The 18,531-nt window shown below is 35.2% G+C and overlaps 1 protein-coding gene across 1 annotated transcript in view; it reads right to left on the bottom strand.

Annotated features, from left to right (window-relative positions):
* The window catches only part of LOC105219307 (carbonic anhydrase-related protein 10), a 45,851-nt gene extending 36,969 nt beyond the window's left edge, over positions 1 to 8,882 (bottom strand). Inside the window, exon 1 of the mRNA XM_011195350.3 lies at positions 6,751 to 8,882. Within this exon, the coding sequence (XP_011193652.1) occupies positions 6,751 to 6,835 (85 nt within the window). The 5' untranslated portion in view covers positions 6,836 to 8,882. The remainder of the gene's footprint in view (positions 1 to 6,750) is intronic.
* Between the last annotated feature and the right edge of the window lie 9,649 nt (positions 8,883 to 18,531).

Genomic DNA, 18,531 nt, shown 5'->3' on the forward strand with positions numbered 1-18,531 from the left:
TGTTGTTACTCTCATTTTATTAGCATTTTTCATTCTTAATGTTAATGTTTCACTCACACTTTTTTCGCAATTCATAATCGTACATTTGACTTCATAGCATTTCATATGTTTGTATGTGCGTGCTCGTATGCGTGCTCGTATTTGTGCTCGTTTGCGTGCCTTTTGTCATACTTTGTGCTCTGACTAAAGCAGGGAGTGGGAAGTGTAGTGGCATTCAGATTAGCATGTCGGACATTCGCTAGACAAATGACGAAGAACAATGCATGCTTCCTGTATATTTGTATGTATTTTCGTTTATTTGTCATAATAATTAGACATTTGTCCTTTGGCCATTGTTCGCCGCGTTTTTAGGTGAACTCATTGTGGGGAAAGGGGGTAGCGGTGCTCCGTTTGCATATGCGTTGTCTCTGTCTCATTGTCTTTTAATGTCTTGCTATTTATTTACCTAATCTACAATTCTTGAGTGTGTGCGTGTGTTTTATACGTTCGCTGAACTCCTGAACTATTTACATGCCGGCTTTCACTGATATTTGTTATATCTTAAGCGATTATGGAGATAAATATGGAGCAACATTCTTTACTTCAACTCCCTCTTTTCACTTTTCATGTGGCTTTAAAGAAAGAATTTAAAATTCTCACAGATTTGACACATGGGAGATCGGGTGGGCTTGGAACATATTTATACAGGGCGACGTGTCTTCATTAATTAAATCACTTGCTGAATTATTAATGTAAATGTTGATATATAACTAATTGAATGAGCAATCTGAGTTAGCGGAAATTTTCCTCATTCAGCAACACAATTAAGTTAAAAAAATGTCCCATGACGATTTTGACTTTAGACAATAGTTAAATCAATAGAAGTTCAATAATGATTTTTAAGATTGAAACGGAATTAGCATACATATTAACCAGAAACTAAACCAAAATTGGTCATGTGCTTCATTATAACAATGCATGACCTAAAAACGATTTTCAACACAACAAATTTTTATTAGAACAGAAGGAACAAGAGTTCGAAAAAATAAAAAGAATCGCAGGAAGTTAAGCATTATTCATCATACTAAATGAAAACTTTAAAATTTCAGCTAAATCAAACAGTTCTTGAGGAGTCAGAACATCTACTTATGTGTATAGAAAAATTACTTTAGAACCGTTCATACTGACCCAAGAATGTTGATCTTTATTGACAATAACTGAAAAGTAAACATTTCTTCAATGATTTTTTCAACACTTTGACGACCATTTTCAATTTATTATACTCTCGCAACAAAAGTTGTTAAGAGAGTATTATAGTTTTGTCCAAATAACGGTTGTTTGTAACAACCAAAACTAAACGAGTTAGATATAAGGTTATATATACCAACGTGATCAGGGTGAGGAGTGGAGTTCAAATCCGGATGTCTGTCTTTCCGTCCGTCTGGAACACGTGTTCCTTGGCACCATAAGAAGGTTAAGTTCGAAGATGGAATCGGACCACTTCCACGCCCACAAAATGGCGATAACCGAAAACACATAAAGAGCTATAACTAAGCCATAAAAAAAGCTATGAAAGTAAAATTTGGCACAAACGATTGTTCTAGGATGGCGCATATTTGGATGTAATTATTTTGGGAAAGTGGGCGTGACCCCACCCTTATCAAGTTTTTTGTACATATCTCCTAAACTACCAAAGCTATATCAACGGAATTTTCAGGAGTCGTTTTTTTTCAGGCCTTTCCTTATATAGTCCAAAAATCACCTTCCACCACCCACCTCCCCTACAAAGGTTATGTTGAAAACTGCAAAAAATTCTTTAATTCAGTAAGTAAAACCAACAGAAACCTTAAATTTCATTATAAAGAAGGTACAGAAGAGCTGTTCTCAAAATGGTATACAAAATTGTAAATGGACGTGGTTCCGTCCACTTATGGGTCAAAAACCATATCTCCGAAACTACTCGACCAATTTCAATGAAATTCGGTTTGTAATATTTCCCTTGCATCCCAATTATATGTTGTGAAAATAGTCCAAATCGGTTCACAGCCACGCCTACTTTCCATATACTTTGAAGACGATCTGAACCGTTTACTTTGCAATCTATAAAGTAAGCACTAGTGAAGTTATCGGAACAGAACTTTGCACAAATACTACATTTATAGTGTGGCATCGCCCTCGGACCATAAATTTTCTAGGCCCCATATATCGAACATGAGGACCTCAGTGCTTCTAATTTTTTTTTACCGGAAATATAGGTAAGAATTAAAATATATAACATCTCTAATGTGTTCAAAACATGAAGACAGAAGTTTATTTATTATCAAAAGACAAGAGATAATTTTTATTACGTGAACCTAAGTACTTCTGTTACTATTTGAAGTTAAATGGCTTCATTTGTATCTTCAATAATATCTGACAAGAACACGAAGAAAAACTATTTTGTGCAAAATATATTATTATATTATATCACATAATATTTTAAGATAAAAAGCTCACTAAGATATATTTTTATCACTTTATAGAGCTTTTTTATCACTTCATGGAGCCTTATTTTAATGTAAAAAGTTATAAATAATTAATTACATGATGCGTAGCGGTATTGTAATGCAGACACTATTAAAATATTTGCACTAATATTAACCAAAAAATTAAGTACTGCTAAGGCTACAACACTTATGATTTATTCATAATCATTTAAAAGTCTTTAAAAGCATATACATACATACCATAGAACAACAATAAAGGTAATTGTGAAATTTGGAATTAAGGCTTTTAATTATTATGTAATAATCGATTTGGCGACTGTTGAAGAAAGCGTGTGTGTAGTGGTGTGAATCACTCTCAAATTGAAAGCGCTTAATTGTATAATATATAAATATGGTATATATGTGGCATATCTTTACACGTAGTATATAGGAATTATATATATGCAAACGAATAAGTGCCTAGCATTGTATAATATGCATATGAATTACTCTTTTCAATCAGAAGACGTTGAAAGTCTATCAAAAATAAAATCAATCAAAGCTTCTGTGAATTCTTAAAAAGCATTTATGGAGATTAACATCTACCATTTACAATAACAACAACATAATGCTACTTTCGTTCGTTCGATTGCTGTGATTTCTTCATTTATTTTATTTTTGCAAGAATTTAGGTGAAGTTTTAAAAATTGTATTGAAAATCATTGCTAATATATTTATTCGACATTTTTATTTTTTTCTTGTTGCGGAGCTTAGTTCTTTAAGCAAACTATTTAAAAGCTTAAACATATTGAATTTAAGTGGAGCGAGCAAATAAGAAAATACTGTATTTTCAGATATGATTGTATGAAATACAAGGAATGAGAGGGTATGTGGATATTTTGAGGTTTTACGTGGGTTTCACAACACTGTACAACATATTTATTCTATGATAAAACAATTTAATTTTAGATTCGATCCGAATAATAGTTTTGGGAATGCAGTCTAAAGTGATGTGATCAAGGTTAAGCACATTTTTCTCTAAACTTTGTTTTCAAAGCCGATTGTAGAGATTTCTCGAGAACTACTCAACTGAACTTACAGAATGGGGTTAGGGGTTGTCAGAGACACGAAAAAATGAGAATTTTCAGTAATTTATTTTGCTATTATATCATGTTATTTTACAAATGTTATAATATAATAATTTCAAAAAAGGTCCTTCCGGTGACAATCATAAGTCCTTGGAGATTCATCTTAAAACAATCGGATAAAAAAATTAGTTTTATAAATAGACTTTTTTTTTGTGATTTTCGGGAAAAAACCAACAGTTAATTGGAAATCGAAATTTTTGAAAAAAAAGATCCTTCGGATGAGGCCTGAGTTTATTATGTATTCAAAAAACTGTATGAATTTCATTAAAATCTATTGAGCTGTTATCGAGTTACAGTTGTCACCAGTTGAAAAAACATAGTTTTAAGATAAACGCATTTAAAGTTTGACACTAGTGTGTTGGAGTGCCTCTTTGTTATTTGTCGAATAACTCGAAAAGTAATTATCGGATTAACTTAAAATTTTCAGAGACTATTTTTAAGATTTTTCTCTTAACGAAATGCAAAGAAAATGATTTTTTGAAAATCCTGACTACCCGTATCCCCTTAAGTCAAGTCTTCGAGATACAATTTACAAAGTCTAAGACGAATAATTAAAAAGTTTTCAACAACTAATTTAAACAGAATACTTAAATTGTTTGCAATTTTTTTAAACACACAAAATTTCAATTATCATTTTGATTTTCTTCGTCCAAGTTCTAGTTTAAAGTCTGAACTCAGCACGTATTACGACGAATTATGCTGTCAACGCGGACACACCTTTTTCTGGAGACCTCGCCGGAAGTGAGCTCACAATAACTGAGTCTTTATTTTTTTTTTTTTTTTCAAAAATGTCATTGTCACAAAATATTTTGAAAATAAACTGTTCTTTGGCGGACGAAACCCATTTATAGACCTTACCCGGTGCACTAATGAGGTATCTATTTTATTTTCATATTTCAGTAGTAGTCAGTATTTTTATGTTAGTTATTTGTTCAATTCACCACTCTTTATAGTGGTTTGAAGACAGTTGTCATGCAGTTGTTGTCAGTTGCCAAGGTGAGTCTCTAGGTTTTGACTAAATTAGTTAAACTACAAAAAAACACAAATATTTATATTTTTTCAAAAATTCTAATTGAGCTATGATAAGCTTACAGAATATTTCCTAAAATATTTTACCTGCATTTTCTCTGCATAAATTCTAAAACCATAAATTTTCCAACAAACTTTGATCGCTGCGGAAAAAAATATCACATTTTGGTTGAGCAAAAGGGCAGCTCAATTAATTTCCGTTTTCACACATAGGAGTACACATTACAGAGGATAATAAATAAGATACAAATCATAAATGCTCTTATTTTTCGTATTTTCTGTTTTTCTTTTGGTATTTCGAAAGCAATGCACATTGTTGCATAAGCAAATACAAAGAAAGACAATAGAATTAAAGGAGAATAAATACCAACAGCAACTAATCGGACTAATCTGTAGAGAAACACTGCACACTTCTTGTACTACATACAAACATTTGATTTGAAAATATGGAAATTCCAAGTGTATGAAGTGGGGACCCAGCAGGAAAGACGGATGTATGATTGAACTTAAAATGTAATAGTTTGAGATTTGGAATTTAAATTAAAATAGATTATTTTGTTACACACAAAGAAAAGGGTAAGATCACTAACTAGTGACATATTAGAATTGTATTGAACTAGTTATTCACTTCCCTACAGGTCCTGTGCTAAAATAAAGCGAGTTGTTGCATTCCATTGACTATATAAATGCGAAAGCTTGTCCCCCTTACAAATATGAATCATAATATCTACAGAGACATACATAGGTATATATGTATATGTATATAATCAAGTAAGTTTACTGTGATGTAATCCGTTGCCTTTGCTGGCAATGAAAGTAGCAGAAGATGAGTTGAGAAACCTTTCGGTGTATTCTTTGTGATGAATAGCACAGAATACAGCAAATGAAGAAACGAAAAGCGACGAGTGGAAAGCAGTTGGCGAATCCATGGAGTTGTTAGCTGCAATGAAAGGCAGTTGAATTGAAGAAGCATAGTGGGGAAGACAGTCCGTCCATTGAGTGGGTACAAAGTTACAATTCAGTTTCATTTCTGATGCACCTCTACTCGCATGTGTGGCCGCAATGTAAAGCACAAATATACAGTGCAACAACAACAACAACAAAAAGTCATTTGTGAGTAAGGGACTTGTAAGATATATTCTTCACATAAATGGAAACCGAATCGGAAAGAAGGAAATGTCAAAGCGAAGAAGAGCTAAAATTCATATGTGACGAAGTGAATGGAAATGTTGAAGGCAAAGGATGAGTTGTGTTTGGGTTATTGCAAATAACGGTACAATATGTGGTATCTTGAATGGGTATTTACATAATTTCTTTAGAGTTGCTTTGGAGTTCAGTTTTTAGAGTGATCAATTAAATCAGCTGATCTCATTGATGAAACTGTTGTTATGATCCGAACGATTCACAGTACCCACCTTAGTCAAATTAAAATAACTGAAAGGGTCTAGATACATAACAGATCAAGAATATCACCTCAGAAGTATTTTCTATCAAAACTTTTCGAAAAAATTTACAATAACAACAATAGGCTCAAGGAGGTATCGTATCAGCCGATTTTCAACGTAGGGCGCCATACAGTATATATCGAACGTTAGAAAAATTTAAGAGCTATTTTTTGATAAATTTAAAGCACGAAGAATCTACTTTGTGGATTCCAAAGACCACGCTACCTCTTACTTGACAGCGCATGCTTGCTATTCTTGAGATATTTGCATATGTATAACCACTCAATACAAATTCAAGTTCGAGTGCCAATCTCGAAAAGGCCACGCTTGGCTTGGATGCATGTAATGCGAAATGTTAGTCAACGAATAGAAAGGAAATATGTAGAATATGTAAGAATAAAAGTAAAAAGTAAAAAATGCAGCATACTTCAGGGCGCACTGCATAGTTGGACACAAACACAACTGAAGCCGCATGCAGTCAATACAAACGCTTGGTTGCTTGCCTGGCTGGCTGACTGAGCTGCTGCATTGCTCATCTTCGCTGCCAGTGCACTATTTCCGCTATTTCAAGATTGTGTGTTGCATGAAATTCAAGTGTGCTTGTGTGGTGTGTCAGTATGTATATCTATGGTCCTCAAATGCTTACATGAGCTATGAGTGTGTGGCTTAGTGAATTTCACTTACCGGAAGTGCAAAGCAAAACGATTGCTGAATAAGCGATAAATCCGGAGGCGCATGAAGGCGCCGCGGCGGCCAACGTTGACGGCATGCTTTTGCTGTTGCTTGTGCCGCAGTCTGCTGGCGTTGAGGTGGGTTGTGGCAATAACGATGGCTACGGCTCTATATTGATGCCACTACAAGTAGCACTTGGTATTAGTGTTGAGTAATAGTTGCTGCTTCAGCAGTGGCAGCTGCATGCCGCATGTGGCAAGGCGCTAGTTTGTTCGATTGCTCGCTCCGCTCGCTTCGTTGGTTGGTTGTTATGCAAAAAATGTCTAAGCTGTAGTTGGTGTGGATAAGCGCTTACATGCGTTCATGTGGCATGTGGCATGCAACGCTCTATCACTTCGTGGCGCTTCGTTTCTTTTTTTGTGTTTTCGCTTGTTTGTTAGTTCTGTTATCTCTGTAGTGGCAGTGACAGTGACAGTGACACTCAACAACCGCGGCGCGTAGTGACATTCACTTGCCGCTTGCAAGATGGCGTGTGGCAAGCTTACTCACGTGATTTTACAAGCCACACGTCTGTCACATTTGCTGGCTGGCGTGTGTATCTGCGTAATTAATGCCACAAACCGTGTGCCGTTACAATTGCGGTCTACGCGCGCACGTGCAGTGTATTTACCGTTAACTGCATATACTTTTTAATTTTCCTTTTTTTCGCTCGCGAGTGTAGTAATAGAAAAGCACAATTCACTTATCACTCAACTCAACACTCGGCACTCTTCACTTTTCACTCTTTTCACTTAACACTTTCTGCGCCTCCGTTGGCTGCAGGGCAAACAAGATTGCCTGCGTTTGCTAGGTGGCGCCGCACAGAAATTGAAATTGCTGCTGGCAATGGTGTTGATTTGCGCCAAGTGTTTTGCCGTTACATTTGTTTTTGTTGTTGGTGTTTACAAAATTTTTTTCCAACTTTGCCTCTTGCTGTGGCGCCCCTCACATAAAAAACGCACTAAAAAGCCGGTCAGCCTCCTGCACTGCAAGTGTGAAATGCTCGCCTTTATTTTTATTTTTTTGCCTCGACAATCACACAGCAGATCCACACATTTTTAAACGCCGAGCGCCGAAAGCTGAAAGCGAGTGTGTCAGGCAGTCGACTCCTTTCACATGCAAATTTTAATTTCCTCTACTTGCTTCCTCGACACTTTGATGTGGCGCGCTGCTGGCTGCTGACTGTTGGCCGTTGCACTGTAGCGCTGTGGCAAGGAAGTGTCTCTGGCTTCAACTATGTACTATATGTGTGGCTGTGTGCGCAGCCAGTGTTGGCGTTGTAGGACGCGGATGAGCTAAGCTGTCGTTGCTTCAGCAGCTGTTGCTACTGATAGTCTCTTTAATGTCGCTGTGATCGCTGTTGGCTGTTGCCTGTCGGCTATTGACGACTGTTGTATGACTGTTTCTATCAGGCAACGCCAGCTATGGACACAAGTTGCATGCTTCATTTCCGTCAATAATTTCACATTCTTTTTTTCTTTCACTTCACTTTTAGTGTTCTCTTGTATTGCTGTGCAGCTGTGGCACGTTTTGGATAGAACAGACCCTTGCTTTTTTTTCTTTCTTATTTCCGCTATTTCCTTTGTATGCGTTCTGTACGCGCCACTTATTTGCACACGTTTGATTGCACTGCTTTTTGTGAAGTCTTCTGGTGGCGTCTTTTTTTCTTTAAGAGCGCACTATTTAAACTTTTCTCGACTATTTTTAGTGGCTTCCCTGCTTTGAGCCGTAAATGTGTAGTGTTGTAATTTCACAGCGCTTGTTGTTGTAGCTGGTGTTTGCCGGCTGCTGCGAATTTGCTTTGTAGCCGGTGTGGCAGCTGTGCAGCTGCAACGGCTTCGTGCAACCGCACTTGCGACCAACAGTAAATTGTGCTGCTGGCTGTGCGCAAAGTTGTGGTTAATGATGGTGGACGCGCGAAATCAGGAAAAAACACACTATAAAACAAAAAAAATATTAAAGGTTGATTTTTTTTAGTTTATTTATTTATTTTTTTTTAAGTATTTTTATTGTACTTTGCTTTGTGTTCCGCGCGCGCGTTCGTACTGTTTAACTGTCACACAAAGTGTCGTGATTTCCGTTTCGCATGTCCTTTTGGTCGTGCGAGCAACGTCAAACTGAATTTTTCATTGCCAGTCTTTGCGCCGACAAAGCACAACAAACCACACACACACACAGCCGCAGAACTACAGCGTGGCACACAGCGGCAAATAAATGAAGATTTCCCACTATTATGCGCCTGAAAGCGCGCTACATTCAACTGCAGTCTCCGCGTGCTCTCAAAACTCGACTTACTCTCCCTAAACCTACGCTGTCGCTCTCTGGCACTACGCGCTCTCTACATGAGAATCGCTCTCTTATACCGTTTGTTTTGATTTTGCACGCCGTCAAGCCGTAAATGACAGCCGAAAGCCGCCGGCCGATGAGCACAGCAACAACACTCCATGACGTGCCACAGCTGACTCGCTGTTTCGTTGACTCGTGTGTGGGCGCCGTTGCCTCGTGCGAGCGCGTTTTCTTTTTTGTCAACGGCCGCCAGTGCCGGGCCGACCGACAGCTGTTGGCAGTTCCGGTACAGCGCCTGCGTCATACCCAATTCGTTGCCAGCGAATTGCAAAGCGTTGCGTACACGTGCCGCTGCTGCTCCCAATGTGGGCTGGTGGTGGAGGCTCGTAAACTTGCGAAATTGTGGGCCTATGGCTGTGGTGCATACCGAGCTGGGAGAGCGTTCTTCGTCGTTCTTCAGCTAAAAGCGCCTTTCTCTGTGTGTGTGGGTGTGTGCTGACAGTATTACTCTCGTTCTTGTTGTTGTTATGTTATTTTTGTATGTGGCATATTTTTATTGAAATTCAAGCGTTGTTGCTGCTCTTATCAGCACTTCTAGCCGGTGGGTGTATGTGTTTGTTGGCTGTTTAGTGTAGGCACAGGCGGCCGGATCTTATTGGTGCACCAACAAGCCGCAGTTTTTTTGCTTTTCTTTCACATTCCCATTTTGACATTCATATTTTATTGAATATGCTTTGTCTTTCGCAACCAATTGTGGCCACAGAATGGATTTCTGTGTAAAAGGTGCGATTGAAGCCACGCTGCTTTCACCTTGTTGCAGTTAAACTAAATGTTGCAGACAACAAATTAGATTTGCGCGCTTTTTTTAATGTAAATTTGGCGCTCAATTCAATTTGCAAGCGTTTTATCTGATTTGCACACGCCACAAAAAGTTCTCAACTAAAATATCACTCATACGCCCCAGTCGACTGCCTTCAATCTTTCGCACCTATCACACGCCCTGCGCTCTATTGCCCAAGTGAGTTGCATTCGCAAAGTGTATAATTATAGTTTTGCCCAAAAACCGACCTATCAGACAGACATACAACGGTCATGTGTAAGCCAACACCGTAATTTTCAACTCAACACAAATTTAATTGGGAAGTATCGTAGCGTGTGTGTGTTGCTAAAGTAAAACAATTGCTAAGCGAAAGCAATAATTTAAATTCTATTATAGTTATTTTGGCTATAAAAACAACAACAAGGCTTAAATAACATTCAATATTTTGAACTGGCTGCCACGCCACGGTGGGACAGTATCACAGCAAGAGTATGGAAAATATGGATTAATGATTCTTTTTTCGAAAAATGAGGAGAATGGCTTCTATTCTGAAGAAATTTATTTTAGATTTAAAACCATTTTGCAATTATTTTTTTTTTTTGAACAAAATGGCTTCAACAACCCTTTTCAAACACTAAATAAGGTCCTTTGAAAATTAGGACTAATACATCAACCTTTTCAAAATTATTTTTTCGGATTTAACCCTTATCGCATATGTATAAGAACATTTAATTTACAATTTAAGCCATAATTCAAAGGAAGACCTGCAAGTTTGATACAATCTTCACAGTCTCTTCTGACGTTAAAGTCATATATTTTATATTCGATCTGAGGTTTGGTGTTTTCAGTTCTTAAAAATAACTAATTAATTGTAAGATACAAAGGTCTTGAATGAAAAATAGTATTATTCAATGCTTTTTAGATAAATCACATTCTACAATTCAATAAATCCGTTATACAACGTACGTCCCTTCTTCCTTCTTATGATCAAAAAATATAAGGGTCTTGGTGCAAGTTATAACAAGTAAGGAAGAGCTAAGTTCGATTGTAAATAAACATTTAATATTCTCGAAATTAATTAATTTAATTTTTTTAAGATAACACACAATTTGATTTACACATTTGGCGCAAAGCCCACTATAATATCGAACATCAATATATATGGTATATGAGAGCTGGGGTAATTCCTGGACAGATTTTTCTTATTTTCACCACCCATTTGCATCATATTCAAGATTTTACGTTGACTTCATTTTACCAAGATATCTAACATACTAACCGATATATACAGTATAAAGTTCACCGGACATAATGTTAGTTATGAGTTCTTCTTGTTCGATATCTGGGGCCTTGAAAAGTTCTAGTCCAATTTCGACAATTTTTAAATGAATATTGCCATACCTCCAATGGAATGCAGGTTCAGATGGTATCCAAAATTGTGTTTTATTGGAAGTAGACGTGGTTATTAACCGATTTCACCCATTGGTACATTTCTTTAAATGCATCCTTTACAAAAATTGTACTTTCAACTATAAAGGAGTAATTTAGTGCTACAAAAACCAGTGCCACATGTACTAGCGGTAAAAATAATAATAAAGAATTGACTTTCCCAATGCAATAAAAATTAATATAACGTTTATTTAGTTTAAAGGATAGATCAGATCAACTCGAATCAAAAAAGTATATATTTGCATTAATCTATATATAATTGTTAATTATATATATCTATGTATAATTTTTATGCACCACAGTCCCACTGTGCGTGTGTGAAATATTGTTTTTGTTTATATTTCACATGCACGCCCACCGACATTAGCATAATTAGTGGTTTCAATAACCAGCAGATTTTTTCACTGCGCTCTTGCACTAAGGCTATTTCTCTTTTTGAAAGCGTTTTAAATAAAATCAGAGATTAGTTGCAACTAACCACAGATAGCAATATGGTTATCTTTGTTATTGTTGCTATTCTATTTTTTTGCATATAACAGTTGTAAATGCTGTAAATCTGTATTCAATATACTCGCATGTGTGGTCTATTGCAACAATAAAACGATCCACACACACACATACACTCTCATGTAATGTAGGCATTTTCGCACTACGCGGATAAGCCAGGCGTGCAAATATGCAGAGCTTTAATGTGTAAAAAAGCTGAATTGTTTATTTACAATGGTAAATTGTGGTTAAACTTCGCTTTTGCATGCAAATACGAGTGTTGCCCAATTCACGCTCAGCTACACCCACACACACACACACGCCCATACACACTTTCATATTGTTCACTTGTATTTGGTTAAATTTGCAATTATATCATTTTATAATTTTCCACTAACCAGTATGCTCGGTTTGCATGCGCTTTTGTTTCGGATTTATTTGCAAATTTTTCTGTGGTCTGAAAATTACTTTGTTTTAACACGGGCTTACAAAGATACATAAAACCTATGGGCATTTATAATATACTTATATATGATAGATAGATATATATGGGATGTATAATGTTAAGAACTAAAACAATCGACTTGTTTGTAGTAAAATGAAAAAATTATAAATTGAAAATTTAAATTCTAAATTAAAATATAGAAAAATAATTTGAAAATTTTTTGAAACTAATTTAGGTTAGGTTTAGTGGTTTTCTGTCGACGCAGCTAGACCTTAGCGAGAACAAAGTTCGATATGTGCAACTTCCCCAACATCTGCACGTAAACCGCGCCCGATAGTTGCGATTCTTTTCCTATGCAGAGTCTTACATTTGCTCAGAAGATGTGTTGTAGTTTCTTCTTCTTCTACTTCTTGGAATCTAATGTAACAAAATTAATATAATACAAGAATGGAAGGGCTTAGTTCATCAATGGAAGAAAAATGTTTTTCATTCATTCTAATTTTTATACTTTCGCAACAAAGTTTAGTTTTGCTCACATAACGGTTGTTTGTAACACCCAAAACTAAACGAGTTAGATATAGGGTTATATATAAGTGATCAGGGTGAAGAGTGGAGTTCAGATCCGAATGTCTGTCTGTCCGTCCGTCCGTCCGTCCGTCCGTCCATCTGTGCAAGCTGTAACTTGATTAAAAATTAAGATATCTAGTCGTTTTTTTTAGCCACTTCTTAATACAGTCCAAAAATGAAAGAAATCGGATAATAACCACGCCCACCTCCCATACAAAGGTTAGGTTGAAAATTACTAAAACGGGGTTAACTCACTAAGGAAACACTAAATTTCACATAAGAAATGGCAGATGGAAGCTGGACTCAGATTTTTTACAAAATGGAAAATGGGCGTGACGTCGCCCACTAATGGGTCAAAAACCATATCTCAGGAACTACTCGACCGATTTCAATGAAACTTGGTTTGTAATAGTTTCCTTACATCCAAATGATATGTTGTGAAAATAGGCCAAATCGCTTCACAACTACGCCTACTTCCTATATACCAGAACTTTGAAGACGATCTGAATCGTTTACTTTACAATATATAAAGTAAGCACTAGTGAAGATATTAGTGCAGAACTTTGCACAAATACTATGTTCATAGTGTGGCAGCCCCATTCAAAAAATCGCCGAAATCGGACCATAGGTTTTTAAGGCCCCATATATCGAACACGAGGACTTCGGTGCTTCTAACCTAATATTATGGATTCCAACTTTCAATGGACTTTATACAATACATATATATGACGAATACGTGGATCAAGTTGTGTCTTATCTTAATAAAAATATATCAATAAATTGCGAGAGTATAAAATGTTCGGTTACACCCGAACTTAGCCCTTCCTTACTTGTTTTTATTTTATTTTTTTTTTGTTTCATAGAGTTTTCTGGAAAGGTTTATACTGATGATGAATTGCATTCATAATAATAAACTCACAAAACCATACAAACTCCTATTCCCTTTTTCCTTAATCGATAATTAAATTCCTCTTATGTTGGTCAATATATTTTCCTGAAAACTTAATTGAAAGACATTTATAAAATCATTTAGATAATTTAACGATTATGAACATTTTTGTCATGCCAGCATGGTATATCTGCTTCCTCGGTAGTGCTTTTCATCTGGCTGAGTCAACCTGTCTGAAGTGAAAACACTCAAAAAGAGATGTCTGCGTGTCTCTGAGGAAGTATCATATTAAATTTGCAATTGTAATTTCATTATTTCGTGATATCAGGTTGTAAAATTTCAACTCAACTATCGACTATCAATCAATGCCTAAAGCAACATTTATTTGCAGCTTCCACATTTTGCTTTCGAACATGCTTAATTAGACAAATTTACATAATTTAAGCTTCATTTCAAAACAATCAGTCAAAATTAGAGAATTTTCACACAATGTATGTATGTTTGTATGTGTTTTGCTAATAGCTTTGAAAATATCAAGAAAAACAAACAAATTTGTGAACATTAACAAAATGACAATGCATATTATCAAAATGCAAACAAAATCAGCAAATATGTTAATTTACATTTTATGAGTAATTTAATAGTAAATACGAAATACTATATATACTAATATGATAGAATAATATATAAGCTTGCAATTGTAAAACTAGTGTTAATATTATTTTGTTGGCATTACAGTAAAATTCACTGTTTTTCTGTTCTTTCACTGCTACAATATTTAAATGTTGTGTTGTTGTACCAGAATTTAATGAAATACATACATTTATATCTGTATTATATTTTCTGCCAACACTCATTCATATTAAGTGATTGCATGACAAATATTAGCTTATACCATTACTAGCTAATGACCTGTGGTGAATTAGTGAATTATTTGAAAAAAGGCCAATAAACTCAGGTGGAACATGCAGCATATGCAGAGTAAATTCAAATGCTTTGAATGAGTGGCTTTGTTAATGTGCCTACTAATTGTATTAAAATTGATATAAATGCCCGTTATTTGCTATATTCATACAGCCTGGGGTATTTTATATAAACTTATATAGAATTCGCATTAAAATTTATTTACATATTTCATTTATAAGCCAAGCTCAATAAAAAAGCGCAATTGAAATTATTTACATTGTACATTGATATGTAATCTAACCAAAAACGTTCCAAATATTTTGTTTTTGATTTTTTTACAAACATTTTATCATTTTAATTTTCATTAAAATACATTTTGATAGTTTAGGCCAGGATAAAAAAATATGCATACATATATAAATATATAATGTATCTGTATGCAAACATATTTAGAACATAATTAGAACAAAAAAATAGTATATTTATATAGTGAAACCAATAATGAATAATCATATCGAATTGTTCGAATCTTCAATTTTTATACTCTCGCAACAAAAGTTGACCCCAAATCGGTTATTTGTATATATCTCGCAAACCAATGAAGCTATATTAACTAACCTTTCTGCAGTCTGTTCTCTTACGTACCCCACCCTACATCATGAAAATAGTTGAAATCGGATAATAACCACGCCCACCTCCCGTACAAAGGTTAGGTTGGAAATTACTAAAAGTGGGTTAACTAACTAACGAAAAACGTCAGAAACACTAAATTTCACAGAAGAAATAGCAGAAAGAAGCTGCACTCAGATATTTTTACAAATTGGAAAATGGGCGTGACATCGCCCACTTATGGGTCAAAAACCATATCTGAGGAACTACTCGACAGATTTCAATGAAATTCGGTATATAATATTTTCTTGACACTCTGATGACACGTGTGGAAAATGGATGAAATCAGTTCACAACCACGACAACTTTCCATATAACTCAATTTTGAATTCCATCTGATTCCTTCACTTTATAAGATATACATAAGGAACCAATGAAGATAGCGAAATAAAACTTTACACAAATTCTGTATATGATCCGTGGCATCACTTGTGAAAAAATTTTGGAAATCGGACTATAACTCATCAATGCTCGGATCAAATATGTAGAACTCAGTACCTTATGATAATTTTTCACCGAAAATAACGGTAAATCTCTCAGATATCTCAATTTAATTCAAAGGAAATATTGTTCTTCTATAGAAATAGTTAAAATCGGGCCATAACTTCCCCTAGCTCTCATATATGTAGCTAATTATAAAATTTTCAAAAATACGATGGACTAATAGCTTATAAATTGGTTAATATGTGAAATATCTTAGCCAAATTAAGTGAGCATATACTCTCAGATATAATGTATGTTGCTGATGAAATTGAGTGAAATTGGTTCAGAAATTACCTCAGCCTATATATTATATATGATGATGTTCGTTATTCTATTCGATTTTATGCCGAATATATGGGTCAAATTGTGTGTGATCTTAATAAAAATATAGCAATAAATTGCGAGAGTATAAAATATTCGGTTCCACCCGAACTTAGCCTTTCCTTACTTGTTTTTTTTTATTTCATATAATGTTAATAAAATTTTTGAACTTCAAGAAGTTGTTTGATTTGATTTGATGATTATTTACATTTTGTTATTGTTACATAATCAGATTTTGGTTTACAATTTGTTATTCTATAATAAAATAACACCCTCTTCTTCGTAAGAACTCGAGAGGTATTTTTTATAGCTCCATGGTAAAACATTATTATTTTAAAAAATCCAACAGAAAGTAGGTTGCTTTAGGAGAAATGACTTAAGAAACTTAAGTTTTGGACGAATTATTTCTACAGATATGAAATACATATTTGATGAGTTTTGACTATTGAGAACAATTTTTTATCAAGTCTTGCTTTTAATTCTCCACTTCTGACGTGGTAGTGCCTCAACTCAAATCAGATTTTTGATTAGCAAATTTACATTAATTTATTCTCCTTCCAGTTAAAAGTCGTGGAATATGTGTACTACAGCCAAAGAACATAAATTTGGTGAATTTTTTTTTCTTGTGAAAGTGTATTTCGATGTCTCAAACAATGTTTAACGAAACCATTAAGATAAGCTAAGATAATAAGCTGAGGTTGTGCACTACGATGAGCGGCCTATTGTGCCCTCCCCTGTATCTAGAACTACATACGTCATTAGTCCCAGTACTGGAACTCTCTTCCATTGGAGTGGATGCGCTCCTTGCTTGGATTTATAAAGCCCAAGGTACTACTGCTACTTATGTGAAGTGCTTCACATTCTGGCAACTATGCTCAAGTTGTATAAATGTCTCCCTTAATAAAAGCCTATATAAAGTCCCACTAGTACTCTGATGGTCCCTTCAACATTGGCAACGGCGAATACCGCAGACAATTGAATGATGAGCTGTATGTGTTATTCGACTGCATAGACATAGTCCAGCGAATAAAAAGACAGTGGCTACGCTGGCTGGGTCATGTTGTTTGAATGAACGAAAGTACCCCAGCTCTGAAAGTTTTCGATGCAGTACCCGCTGGTGGAAGCCGAGGAAGAGGGAGACCTCCACTCCGATGGAAGGACCAGGTGGACCTGTCTTCACTTGGTATTACGAATTGGCGCCAAACTGCCAAAAGGAGAGAGGCGTGGCGCGTTGCTGTGGATTCGGCTATAACCGCGTAAGCGCTGTCTACGCCATTCAAGAAGAAGTACTCTGAGTTTGTTTTTTAGGAGGTTTATTACATCCTTAAACTTTTATATCCCCTTCAGTAGTATTTATTTAGTATTTTACCGGAGATGGCCTTAGAATTTGACCTTAGAATTTCTATATTGAAGTACTGCATGAAAAATAAAATGATGAAAACAATTTTTTTTTCATTTTGTAAATTTGTTTTTTTTTTGAAAAAATATTAGTTTTTCTTTATAAAAGTAATTTTTCTCAATTTTACTTAAAGTTTCGAACGAAACGTATATTTTAAATATAAAATAAATTTAATTTATTAATTTGAACTTAAAAACTTTGCGAAAACTCAATGCTGCATATTTATATTCTTGTTTCTATAGGTCAGTTGCTGTTATCGTTTTGCCACAACGCTAAACTTAAAACCCATATTTTAGCTTTAAGACTACTTTTTCATATTTTACTGGCACATTGAGCTTATGAGTGATTTATTTGGCTACAAACACACTTTATCATACATTAACACACCACAATTTCACTAATTGTTGTTGTTTTAAATTTTTAATATCTAGATATTACAAAGGTAGCGAGTTGTATAAACTGAAAAGCAAATATTTAGACTTTTTATAAAGTTTGTTGCACGCCAATACCGAAAAAAATTTGTTTACTTATGGGAAAAAAATCGTGAAAATTCCAATTATGTAGTTGCAAATTGGTGATTTAGCATTTAATTGCAGGTATTAGTGAGTTTTCTTTATAAAAATAAAAACAAGCAAACCAAAATTGACCGCACTAAAGCGCAATTAAATTGTGTTCTAAGCCACAAAAGCGCTTTTAACGCGTTGGCCGAAATCACATACTCACACATACATACGTGTTCAAATGTAAACTCGGTTATGAATAAACAACGGCAATATGCATGCGGAAAACGCCACAAAATTCAAATACGTTGCTTACTCGTATTATCTGACTTTAAATTGTGCAACAGTGATTTTGTTGGGAACTTAGTGAACCCCTGAGAGGGTGCATACCATCGGCATATAGTTGCAACTCCACAATGGCTGAACACACGCATATGCAACGTTAAATGGCGCTGCAAGTTGCAAACCAAATCCACTTCAACACACACGCACTCACACATACACACACACCCGCCCGCATATGTCCTCGTGCTC

This window comes from Zeugodacus cucurbitae, chromosome 5, assembly GCF_028554725.1.
Source record: "Zeugodacus cucurbitae isolate PBARC_wt_2022May chromosome 5, idZeuCucr1.2, whole genome shotgun sequence".
NCBI lineage: Eukaryota > Metazoa > Arthropoda > Insecta > Diptera > Tephritidae > Zeugodacus > Zeugodacus cucurbitae.